This window comes from Macaca nemestrina, chromosome 6, assembly GCF_043159975.1.
Source record: "Macaca nemestrina isolate mMacNem1 chromosome 6, mMacNem.hap1, whole genome shotgun sequence".
NCBI lineage: Eukaryota > Metazoa > Chordata > Mammalia > Primates > Cercopithecidae > Macaca > Macaca nemestrina.
The window spans coordinates 119741761-119754791 of NC_092130.1; the positions used below are offsets into that span (position 1 = coordinate 119741761).

The following is a 13031-nucleotide window of genomic DNA, read 5'->3' on the forward strand; positions in this document are numbered from 1 at the left end:
TGTTCCCCAATTCCTAAGCCCCCCAAATGGTGAGACAGTAAATGTTTATTATTGAAAGCAACTATTATGTTTTAAGGGAGTTTGTCAGACAGCAATAACTAAATGTTGGCAAAAGGTATACTGAAATTGGACTTCTGATACACTGCAGGCACAAATACACATTAATTGCAAGCTTTAAAATAAGTTCCTGCTCTTTAACATTAAAACTGATAAAACTCTATTCTAAGAAAATACTTAAAATAGAAAACTTTTTCTTTTTTTTTTTTAAGTCAAGGTCTGTCATCTAGGCTGGAGGGCAATGGCGCAATCACAGCTCACTGTAGCCTCGACCTCCCAGGCTCGGGTAATTCTCCCGTCTCTCAGGCTCCCGAGTAGCTGGGACTACAGGGGTGCACCACTACACCTGGCTAATTTTTGTATTTTGGCCTCCCAAAGTGCTAGGATTACAGGTATAAGCCATCATATCCAGCCAAAACAGAAAAACTATGTAGCAAGATATACATTGCAATTCTGTTTACAATAGCCCCAAGTTAGAAAGAACCTAAATATCCCAGAATAGAGAAATAAAATGTATGCACATGGGCAATTTAAAAGTCATTAAAAATCAGTTCTCATTATGCAATAAGCATTTTCTGTATTATAAAGTTTTATGTAAAAGAATAGGAAATTATTAGAATACCCTGAGTTCATTTTTAAATATACATTAAAAACTACCAAGAAATAATACCAGTATGTTCACTATTTTCTACTTCTAGTATTATCTGTTTTTTAAATTAAAATTCTACTTTTTTAGAGACAGCGTCTTGCTGAGTGTGGTGGTGGAATCACAGTTCACTGCAGCCTCAAACTCCTGGACTCAAACAATCCTCCTACCTCAACCTCCTAAGCTCCTAGGACAACAGGTGTGCATTACCACGTGCTGGCTAGTTATTTTATTTTTTGTAGAGACGGGGTCTCACCATGTTACCCTGGCTGGTCTCGATCTCCTGGCCTCAAGCAGTCCTCCTGCCTGGGCCTCACAAAGCACTGGGATTATAGTCATGAGCCACCAAGTCCAACCTATTAACCTAATTTTTAATAAGCATGTTTCTTTTTAAAAATAAAAAGGATTCCATAAACAAGATAATAAAAAAGTATACTTTAAGTAATGCTAAAAATTACATGAGTGCATTATTACTGAGTTCTTCCAAAAGTGAGGGGAAAAAAATCTCTAAAGAGAAAACTATTTTGTGAGTAGCATTCTGATGTACTTACCCAAAAGAAAATTTTCTGGCTTCCAAATAAATCTGGTTGACCAATTCTCGAGTTGGTGCTACAATAATACACTCTGGTTCCTGCAACTCTTTAAAACGACTGGCAGTTATTCCATCGTGCATCATATGAGCCAAAATTGGGAGGAGAAAAGCCGCCTAGAAGTTAAGTTGCCTACTTTACAAACTTATAGCACATCACTTTTATCCCTATGGAAAGCTAATCCTCTTGTCCTTATAGCCTTTAGACTCTACTTCCATCCTACTGGGAAATTTAAGATGAAAAATGAAAACAAATTTCATTTCAATGTGTTCTTAACATTTAGGTCTTTATGCTATTATACAATATAAAATTTGGTAAAACTAATCTACCCTATCAAATTTTTTCAGTGTATTTTTAAAAGCATACCCATGAATTCTAAACAGATCAACAACATTAGCCTATTTATAGAGGAAAATAATAAATGTAATTGCTGCAAATCATTACAGTGAACAATTACTCTAAGTAGTCCTTTTGAGGTCATAAAATCATCATTCAGAATGGATGACAAAAGTGGTCTACAGAGCAAAAACTTAGAAATCATCATTTGTATTACTGAACACATTACCCTTACTGAAGTTACATCTGGCAACAGAAATTTTGTGCTAGAGTTTTCTCATTTAAGCAAATAAGACACTTGCTAAACTTCACCTCCAATACCATATGTAACACTCTCATCAGCTGTTATATAATACCTATATTTCCTTACAATTCTACTATGAAGGCTTATTAAGACTAAAATAGTATGACCTCATGGACTCTATGATCATAGAAATAAGAGTCTCATCTCATGGAGTCGTAATTAACACACAAATTTCCCAGATTAGTCCTAAAACCAACCTGGTCTCATCAGACTTCTTTTATAATTAGCATAACCTGAGGTCACTGAATACTAAGGAATCATGCACAATGCATGTAACTGTTTCTCATTCTTTATCTTTTGACTTCAAGAGTGTACCAGCTATAATACAGAAATTACTTTCTCCCTCTCTCACTGTTTTATGATCTCTGCTTCGACTTTCAGACACTTTGTTTTAGATACTACCATGCTTCAGAAAGAGCTGCACACAGAAAAGATTAAACATCTATGGACTGCAACACTACCCTAGAAATAGTTCAGAATTCTTTCTTTAGAAGTACACAAATCCTAATAAAAATCAGAAGCAAAACCATCAATACTTATGACAGGTCACTGAAACCATCTACAAACCTTCTACTCAAAAGAAGAAACCAAGTTACTAAGGAAGAACCAAAGCTCAAAAAACCTAACAGTTTGGACATGTGGGGAAGACTTACAGTCTTCCCAGACCCTGTTTGAGCACAAGCCATCAAATCTCGTCCTGCAAGTATGATAGGAATACTGTATTTTTGCACAGGAGTAAGCTTAGTATAACCAGCTTTAGCAATGTTGTTATTCAGTGTCTGACAGAGATTAGCTTCTTCAAAAGTCTGAAAATTTAAAAAAAAGCAGTGATTACATTCTATATATCATATGCAGATCATTTATAAGCATATTTCATTCAAGCTACTTTCCAAGTTCTGTTTAATTCTACTTTATATACTAAAGTGACTTTAGTAACATGCCCCCACTCAAATATTCAAAGCCTGTATATTATGATTTGACAGAATCAGAAAGTATTTATTCCCCACAAATGGTGGTTTTAAAACATTTATCCTGCCCCCTTAAAACCTATGAGATATGAAGAATTCTGCTAGTAATGGCTTGTTCTAAGTATGATTATCAATAGGAGACAGAGGGCTCCCCCTCTCAGAAAAATCACTGCCCTAAGACACACTTTCTCACAATCTTGGGGAAACATCTTGAATCACCAGGAAAAGTATTATATTAAGGAAGTTTAAATAAAATTCTCATCCTGGTATAGGGAGTAGGGATGAAATCTATTACTCTCTTTTGACATAGCAATTAATTCTATTGTAGATGGTAAGACATCACTCTAAATTTCCAACCTAAGACCTTAGATATGAGAGGTGAAATTTGTGTGTTGATATCAGCTTTACAAACTATATAATGTATTTTAAAAGTAAAGTTCGCTACACAGCCAATACAGAAACAATTAATTCACTGACCAGAATGGCTGGTGGTGCATCATGTCCAGACACTTCCACAAGAATAGTGTCGTATTTATCAAAGTTTATGCCTGTCTGATAATGTGCAAAGATGGAGTCCTCATCCTCAGGTGGAGGCGGCGGTATGTAGGTCACTTTTGGTCCTTGGAATTTAAATTAAAAACATAACGTACGTTACAGAGACTAAAAGAAAATATAAGAGAAAACAGACAAAAATTGACAAGATCAAATTTTAAATACTGTGGAACTTCCCACTGCTTACCTTTAAAGTTTTCACTGCTCAAATTTTTAAAAGATAACTTTGTTTTTAAGTAAAATACTTAAGCATTTTTATTAAAACACAATATACTCCCATGTGAGTCACATAAACGTTAATATACCTTGAGTATCACTACTTTCTCCTCCTTCTGCTTCTGACTTCCAAGAATCTTAAAGAGGATCAAATAAAAAAGATATACATTTTTTTTAAAATTGAAGGGTAAAAGAACTCTCACTACAAAAATTAAATACCTTGTTTCAGGAAAACTTACTCTTTCCAGAGCCTGTTATTACTTCTTCATTTAAACCTTTGTAACCACCTGTTAAACAAATTCATAAGTGACAATTGGTCAAGATGCAAGGTTGTGCACATCTTTATTTTCGTTGCTTGTCTTCAAAGAGAACAAGTTCTAAAAAACTTTAAATTCCCTTCTTACAAATAGTTGAGACAATTAAATAGAATCTTGTACCTTTTTAGTTTCTGTAGTATTCAAAATTATTTTATGTAGATGAGACTATTACATATCACTACATTTTGTTTAAGCTGTTATATTTCTTTCCTAATCAGCAAAGGAATGTATTTTCTAAAAGAACCTGTGTTGGGGGGTGTCCCCAAGACCATCCCCAGTTCAATAATTGCTAGGAGGACTCACCAGACTCAATACAGTCATACTTATCATTTATTAGTGAAAAAATAGGGAGTACAATCAGCAGAAAAAAAAGGTGCATAGACCCAGAGAAAACCAGGCACAAGTTTCCAAGTGTCTTCTACTGCAGTTACACAGGATGTGCTTAGTTCTCCCAGCAATGAGCTGTGACAACACATGTAAACTCTACCAGAGAAGAGTATTAGAGACTCAGAAGCTCATTAGAGACTTAGTACCCAGGGTTTTTATTAGGGGCTAATAATGTACTCACCTTCTGCCTGGCACATACCAAATTCCAGACTCCCAGAAGGAAAGCAAATATTCAGCAAAAACCACAATGCACAAATGGTTTAGGCACAATGAGTTGCTCTTACCTATTAGGGTATTGGGAACCCGTCCCAAATCCAAGTTTTCAGATGCTAGCTGTGATGGTTAATTTGTGGTGTCAGTTTGATCAGATTAAGGGATACCCAGGTAGCTGATGCATTCTTTCTGGGTATGTCTGTGAAGGTGTTTTAGAAGAGACTGGCATTTGTATCAGTGGACAGAGTAAGATCGACCCTCATCCAACGTGGGCAGACACCATCCAATAGGCTGGGGGCCAGGTAGAACAAAAAGGCAGAGGAAAGGCAAATTTTCTCTCTCTTCTGCAGCTGGGATACCCTTCTTCTCTTGCCCTTGGACATCAGAACTCCAGGTTCTCTGGCCTTTGGACTCTAGGACTTACACCAGCAATCCCCCGCCCTCTGGCTCTGCCCCACCAAGAGGTTCTCAGGTCTTTGGCCTTGAACTGAGAGTTACACCATCAGCTTCCCTGGTTCTCACCATTCTCAGCAAACTATCACAAGGACAGAAAACCAAACACCACATGTTCTCACTCATAAGTGGGAGCTGAACAATGAGAACACATGGACACGAGGAAGGGAATATTGCACACCAGAATCTGTTGGAAGGTGGGGGACAGGGGCAGGGATAGCGTTAGGAGAAATACCTAACGTAAATGATGAGTTGATGGGTGCAGCACACCAACATGGCACATGTATACCTATGTGACAAACCTGCATGTTGTGCACATGTCCCCTAGAATTTAAAGAAAAAAAAAAAAAACTTTACTGGTTCCTTTGGACTTGAACTGAACAACACTACCGGTTTCCCTGGTTCTTAGCTTGCAGACAGCCTATCATAGGACTTTCTCAGCCTCCATAATCTCATGAGCCAATGCCTCTAATTTGTTCCTTCTCATCCATCTATCCATCCATCCATTTCCTCCCTCCCTCCTTCCTTTTGGTCTGTCTCTATAGAGAACCCTAACTAATATACACTAGCCAAGGAGCAGCCTTTTAAGTAAGATTTTCAATTTCATTTACTGATGAATTTTTGATGAACAATCAGGCCTGTTAACTCCTTTCTACATACTACCTTTCTGATTTTTAGATAACGAGTAATCTGTTGTGCCACTTTTAGGTACTATGACTGCATTAGATTCAAGAGCTAATTAGATATAACACTTTTTCTACATGAACTCTCATTTCCTTATCTTGTATGTCCACAGGTCTTGAAATCCTCCTTCATATAAGCTGCGAATATTTGTAGAAGATTTGGTTTAGCTAGTCTTTCATAAACTTTTTCTATATTGAAGAATCTAAGAATCAGCATGGGTTGGGGGAATGTCACTCTGAATACTCTCAGATTAATAATAATTACTGAGAATCTTCAAATACATCAAGCAAGCTTCACCAATTTACTAGTCTGGAGAGCATTTAAACTTTTATATGACACTGAAGTATTTATACTTTGAAAAAACTTTAAGGTTGGGTGCAGTGGCTCATGCCTGTAATCCTGGCACTTTGGGAGGCCGAGGCGGGCAGATCACCTGAGGTCAGGAGTTTGAGACCAGCCTGGCAAAGGTGAAAGCCCATCTCTACTAAAAATACAAAAATTAGCCAGGTGTGGTGGCAGATGTCTGTAATCCAGCTACTAGGGAGGCTGAGGTAGGAGAATGGCTTGAACCCGGAAGGCGGAGGTTGCAGTGAGCAGAGATCGTGCCACTGCACTCCAGCCTGGGTGACAGAGTGAGACTCTGTCTCAAAAAACAAAAAAAAAAAGATAAAAGAAAAAACTTTAAGAGTAAAAAATTATATATTGAGCTAACTTTATCCTTCAGATCAAATCACATAAGTATTCTGTAAGAAAAAGCATATGGTTTTTGTCAGGCCTCTGAGCCCAAGCCAAGCCATCGCATCCCCCGTGACTTGCACGTATATGCCCAGGTGGCCTGAAGTAACTAAGAATCACAAAAGAAGTGCAAATGCCCTGCCTCGCCTTAACGGATGACATTCTACCACAAAAGAAGTGAAAATGGCCGGTCCTTGCCTTAAGCGATGATATTATCTTGTGAAATTCCTTTTCCTGGCTCATCCTGGCTCAAAAAGCTCCCCCACTGAGCACCTTGTGACCCCCACTCCTGCCCGCCAGAGAACGCCCCCTTGACTGTAATTTTCCTTTACCTACCCAAATCCTATAAAATGGCCCCACCCTTATCTCACTTCACTGACTCTCTTTTCGGACTCAGCCCGCCTGCACCCAGGTGAAATAAACAGCCATGTTGCTCACACAAAGCCTGTTTGGTGGTCTCTTCACATGGACGTGCATGACAGTTTTAATAAGGATTTGTACATATTATATCTCAGTCTTTAACTTCCACACAGCATCCCATTTCATGATTATTATTTTACTAAACAGTTGTTTTTTATTTTGAGATGCAGTCTCGCTCTGTCACCAGGCTGGAGTGCAGTGGTGTCATCTCAGCTTACTGCAACCTCCACCTCCCAGGTTCAAGCAATTGTCCTGCCTTAGCCTCCTGAGTAGCTGGGACTACAGGCGTGCGCCACCATACCCAGCTAAGTTTTGTATTTTTAGTAGAGATGGGGGTTTCACCATGTTGGCCAGGATGGTCTCGATATCTTGACCTTCTGATCCACCCACCTAAGGCCTCCCAAAGTGCTAGAATTACAGTCATGAGCTACCGTACCCGGACTTAAACAGTGTTTTATTTATGAATTTAAGGTGATTTTCAGTTTTTACTTATTATAAATAACATTTCAGTGAACATCCTTGTACATGTATTTGCAAATACATCTATAGTATATAATTCCTATAATGGAATTGCTGGATCAGAGAGGCAATAACCTGGAGAGTATTAAAGAACTATCTAAAACAGGCTGTGTAAATTTATGCTCCTCACAGTGTATAAAAGCAGTAAGTTACCTTTAACTTCAAAAATTAGTTTCCAACCAGTGAAGTACAGAAAAAAATTAAATTTGGAATACAATGATTTTAACTTCTTTCAGGTAAACAAAATAAGAACTTACCTCGTTCACTTCCACTGCCACTTCTGCTTTGAGAAGTATCACCATTACCTGTAAGGCATTGTTTTGCAAAATATTTAGACAACACACAGTTGCTACTCAAGCACACAAACCATGTGGTTATTTCTATTCAATGAAGTTATTATTTAGGAATTCCGGTCCTTTAACCCATCAATCTCTTAATTCTAGATTTAACTAATTTTTTTTTTTTTTTTTTTTTTTTGGAGGAGTGCAGTGGCACGATCTTGGCTCGCTGCAACCTCCATCTCCTGGGTTCAACCAATTCTCGTGCCTTAGGCACCTGAGTAGCTGGAACTACAGGTACATACCACCATGCCCAGCTAATGTTTGTATTTTTAGTAGAGATGGGGTTTTGCCATGTTGGCCAGGCTGGTCTCGAACTCCTGGCCTCAAGAGATCCACCTGCCTCGGCCTCCCAAACTGCTAGGATTACAGGCATGAGCCACCAGGCCTGGCCTCTAGGTTTAAACGTTAACCTTAACCTCATTTGAACATTTTTCATCAACTGTGTTTTCGTTTTCACCTCAAATCACACAAATCATTTTCCCGTAACTCAGAATCCTTTATTCCTCTAGTTAATAATTCACATCTCAAATTAACTGGTAGATAACACAGAATAAATAATCCACATTGCACAAATTTTATAAGGGAGACAAAATTGTCCACATATTTTTACCTATAGATCTAAAAGCAGAGACAATCATAAGCCAAACTAATATACTTTAACATATATATTAGGTTTACTAATCCTAGTGCTAAAAACATATATCAATAATTAATATTCAGTAATAAGTTTTATTTCTCACCTGTGCCACTTAATGCTGGTCTCCTAGAACCAAAAAGGCCACCAGTGCGCTGCATACATTCGTCTGGGTCTAAGTCATTATCTTGATTTGCAGAAAGTAAAATTAGATTATATTACTTTGAAGAAGTTTTTTAATCGTTCAGTAAACAGAAAAAAATCAAGTTATGCTATCAGAAGTTAAAAGATGCAGGGTAAAATAGAAAAATACTATTCTGGTTAAACTAAGTACTGCGCACAGGAACTCTCTACAAATAATGTCCTTCAATGACAAACTACTTCCTCAAAATGTATTTAAAATATTTCATAAATTAGGGCCAGTATTATGCCAAAATATGATACAATCAAGTTAAATCTCTAGAAACTGCCTGAGAAACTTCACATTGCATCATTTCACTACTTATTCTTCAAAGTAGCATCCCTTGCCCCCACTGTTGCCAAATCAAACCTTACCAGTCCTGCACAGTACCCTTCAAAATCCCTAAACTTCTGTCAAAGTGACAATTCTCTAATCTGCTACACATCTATTAAATCATTATTACAAATTTATGTTTGTAATCTGTCCTCCTCTGTTTAGAGGCACATACATTCCAGCAGTGACCTCTGAAGTCAGTACCTTATCTCTGAAAAATGATGGCTGAAAAAATTTAAGGTAGAAAGTCACATTGGTGAAAGAAGGTATGGGGGGAGGTAGAGCCACATAGAAAGTCACCTGTTTATAAGGTCAGCCATATTATCAAAGCTCTAAAACAATGAATAGTATGTAATATTAAAGAATTGAGTCACTCAAACTTATTTTTTAAATTCATGTATTTCAACCTAACCAATATGCAATTAAATCTGTCCAAAAAATAATGTTATATGGCCGGGCGCGGTGGCTCAAGCCTGTAATCCCAGCACTTTGGGAGGCCGAGACGGGCGGATCACAAGGTCAGGAGATCGAGACCATCCTGGCTAACACGGTGAAACCCCGTCTCTACTAAAAAATACAAAAACCTAGCCGGGCGAGGTGGCGGGCGTCTGTAGTCCCAGCTATTCGGGAGGCTGAGGCAGGAGAATGGCGTGAACCCGGGAGGCGGAGCTTGCAGTGAGCTGAGATCCGGCCACTGCACTCCAGTCTGGGCGACAAAGCGAGACTCTGTCTCAACAACAACAAAATAATAATAATAATAATGTTATAGATAATGTGGGTGATTAATGTGTATTAGTCACTAAGCTAAGCTATTCTCATATAATCCTCATAACAACCTTCTTTGATACGTATTCTTTTAAATCATTTTCTTTTTAACAGATGAAGCACATCATTTGCAAATCCACTACTAACTTGGGCTTCCTAGACCAAATCCTCCACGGCAACCTCGGAAACTACCTCTTCCACCTCTTCTGGATGGCCCTGAAGCTTCTGAATTATTTCCATCTCGATAGCCTATAATATTAAAACACACACAAGAACAACACAAAACAACAACAAAGAAATCTTGGGGACATGGTCAAATTTAATTTAAGCCTTGAATAATTCAGTAACTTTAAACAAGTATTTTAAGGCATTGTTATCAAAAAGAAATGACATTTTGACCTATAAGTGTTCAACTTTACTAATATAAATAGATATGGCTACAATTTTTTAAAACCTCATTGCTTGCTTTGAGAATCGAGTCTAAAAATCACCTAAAGGAAAAAGTGGCACTTGAATTAACACGTTAAAAGTCACCAAAACTGCACCATTAACTGGATTGCCACAATACACAAAAGAATTAAATAAATCCTAGACTTCTATCTGCTCCATATAGAATATAGTAAACATCTTACTCAAGGCACAGACATGCAGATGCATATAAAGTCTGATTTCCAGGTACAAACAATTTTTAAATGAATTGAATACCAAAAGATTAGTAGAAACAGTTCAAGTAAAATTTAATTGCACATAGGGCAGGCTCATAGGGCAGAACCAGATTAATGCAAAACCAAAGTGCCAACTGGGCAGGAAATAGAGACTGTTCAGTTTGTAAACTTGCAACTATTTACACCTAAAGAGAATGATGAATAAAGAGAAATTCTATATATGCTATTTCTGAGTATTAGAGTATACGTATTTTAAAACCTATTTAAAAATGAAACAAAACTCTTCAAAAAATTTATTTTCTGGAAACTTTTCTGTAAAGGTATAAGTTATTTTCATGAAAGTAAAAGAACATATAACACATATATAAATTAAAAATATAATAAAATGAAAGCTTATCTCCACTGCCCAGCTTAAGACTAAAATGTTTCCAATATATTTGCAGCCTGTGTTTTTCTTTTGCCCTCTGCTTCTCTTCTCCCTGAGCACTCCTTCCAACTAACATCCAACCAGCCAATATCCTGAAGTTTTTCATTTCCTTGCTCTTAATTTCATCAGTTACATACATAGCCTTAAGCAACATATTAGCATTATGTTAGAGTTTTATGTAATGGAACTAAAACATATTCTTCTTCCACATCTCTTTTTTTTTTTTTTTTTTGAGACTAAGTCTCACTCTGTCACCCAGGCTGGAGTGCAGTGGCATGATCTCGGCTCACTGCAACCTCTGCCTCTAGAGTTCAAGCAATTCATCCTGTCTCGGCCTCCCGAGTAGCTGGGATTACAGGCATGCACCACCATACCCAGCTAATTTTTGTATTTTTAGTAGAGACGGGGTTTCACCATGTTAGCCAGGATGGTGTCGATCTCTTGACCTCAGGTGATCTGCCCACCTCGGCCTCCCAAAGTGCTGGGATTACAGGCGTGAGCCACTGTGCCTGGCCCCACGTCTTTTTCCTTTTATCCAACTTTGTTGATGTATGAAACTACTTCATTCACTTTTACTGCTGAACACTCTATTGTATCTGTTTCTATTTCACTTACGTCTATTACCTTTTTTATTTCTGAGTTTTCTTCCTTCTAACTACTTAGCTTGAACACTTAACTCATTTTTTCTGAGAAAAGAAATATTTAAACTATTTTCAATCTAGTCGTCTTCCTACAAAGCTGTCCTACTAGATTTCCTATATTAGCAAGTTTTACATTTTATCCTTCCTCTGATGCATTTAAGGCTATAAAATTTCCTCTAAGAGGCAGCTGCTTTAGCTATATCCTCAGAGTTTTCCTGTGTTCTGTTCTTACTGTTATTAAATTCTAAATATTTCAGGATTTCCATATGAACTGTTATTCATAAACTAAGAAATTCAGTTTCCAAATCATGAAGGTTAGACTTATTGATTTCTACTTTTATTTTAATAAGAGAACATGACTGATGATATATCCATGGCATATTTTTGGCCTTAAAAGATGATCAAATTGTACATATTTTCCATATATGCTGGAAAAATATGTGATTTACAATTTTAGAGTATATGATTCCAAACAAATATTAAATCAAGCTGAGTAAGTGGCTTTCAGATCTTCTATATTCTTACTAATGTCTATTCTGCTGTCTCAACTTATTAGGATTTGCAAAATTTCCTTACGTCTATTTTTCTTTGTCCATCTTAGTATATTGTTAGATTCGAACTATGTTCAGAACTGTAATGTCTTCCTGATAAATTTCTTTATCCTTAATAATTCTACCTTACAGTATACTTTGTCTCCTATTTCTATACCAGCTTTGAGTTATTGAACACTTTTTTCTTTTTATTACTTTAAGTTTCAGGGTACATGTGCAGGATGTGCAGGTTTGTTACATAGGTAAACGTGTGCTTTGGTAGTTTGCTGCACCTATCAACCCATCACCTAGGTATTAAGCCCAGCATGCATTAGCTCTTTTCCCTAATGCTCTCTCCCCGCTGCCTGCCCTCCCCCGACACCTACAGCACCTGGTGGTATTCCCAGGCAGTCCCCCATCCAAGTACTAACCAGGCCCAACCCTGCTTAGCTTCCAAGATCAGAGGAGATCAGGCACGTTCAGGGTGGTATGGCCATAGACTATTTTTTAATTTAAAAAAAAAAAGTTTTTTTTATAGAGACAAGATCTAGTTTCTCAGGCTGGCCTTGAATTCCTGGCCTCAAGAGATTCCTCCCATGTTGGCCTGCCAAAATGCTAGGATTACAGGCATGAGCCACCATGCCTGACCTCTTGACTTTCAACTCCATGCCAATATATGCTTACCTATATTATAATTACTGATATATGGATCTTTTATTTCTACCATCTTTGTGTTTTCTCTTTACTGAGTTTTTTCAATGCTTTTTGTTCTCCTTTCTGTTCTGTTTTCCCCAAATGGTAAGCTATGTATTTTATTTTTTACCTATTTTCACCATGGATATTTAGTAAATATTTAAACTATTTTCAATCTAGCTTCCTTTCTACAAAGCTCTGTCCTTCTATTAGATTTCCTGCATTAGCAAGTTACATATTTTATCTTATCCCTTCTCTGATTACTCTTCAATTATACTTAAGAAATATTTTTCCTTCCAACTGAGCTGGCAAGCATTTAAGTCTTTTCATTTGCTAGTATTTTAGTTCACTTTTATTTCTAGAACCCCTAAATTAATAGTCATTATTGCTAGTTTATTTAGTCAATACTTTAAGTTTACCAATA

The 13031-nt window shown here is 37.2% G+C and overlaps 1 protein-coding gene and 1 pseudogene across 4 annotated transcripts in view; both read right to left on the bottom strand.

Annotated features, from left to right (window-relative positions):
- LOC105499396 (DEAD-box helicase 4) overlaps positions 1-13031 on the bottom strand; it is a 73672-nt gene that overhangs the window by 23167 nt on the left and 37474 nt on the right. For 3 of the 4 annotated variants that reach the window (XM_011771942.3, XM_011771944.3, XM_011771943.2), the window contains 8 exons: positions 9799-9900; positions 8479-8559; positions 7655-7702; positions 3909-3956; positions 3759-3806; positions 3379-3521; positions 2587-2739; positions 1255-1409 (listed from right to left, as the gene is read on the bottom strand). In XM_011771942.3, coding sequence (XP_011770244.1) covers positions 1255-1409; positions 2587-2739; positions 3379-3521; positions 3759-3806; positions 3909-3956; positions 7655-7702; positions 8479-8559; positions 9799-9900 — 778 coding nt within the window. The remainder of the gene's footprint in view (positions 1-1254; positions 1410-2586; positions 2740-3378; positions 3522-3758; positions 3807-3908; positions 3957-7654; positions 7703-8478; positions 8560-9798; positions 9901-13031) is intronic. The other variant, XM_011771948.3, reaches the window with a different exon arrangement.
- LOC112423195 (5S ribosomal RNA) lies at positions 12294-12415 on the bottom strand (annotated as a pseudogene).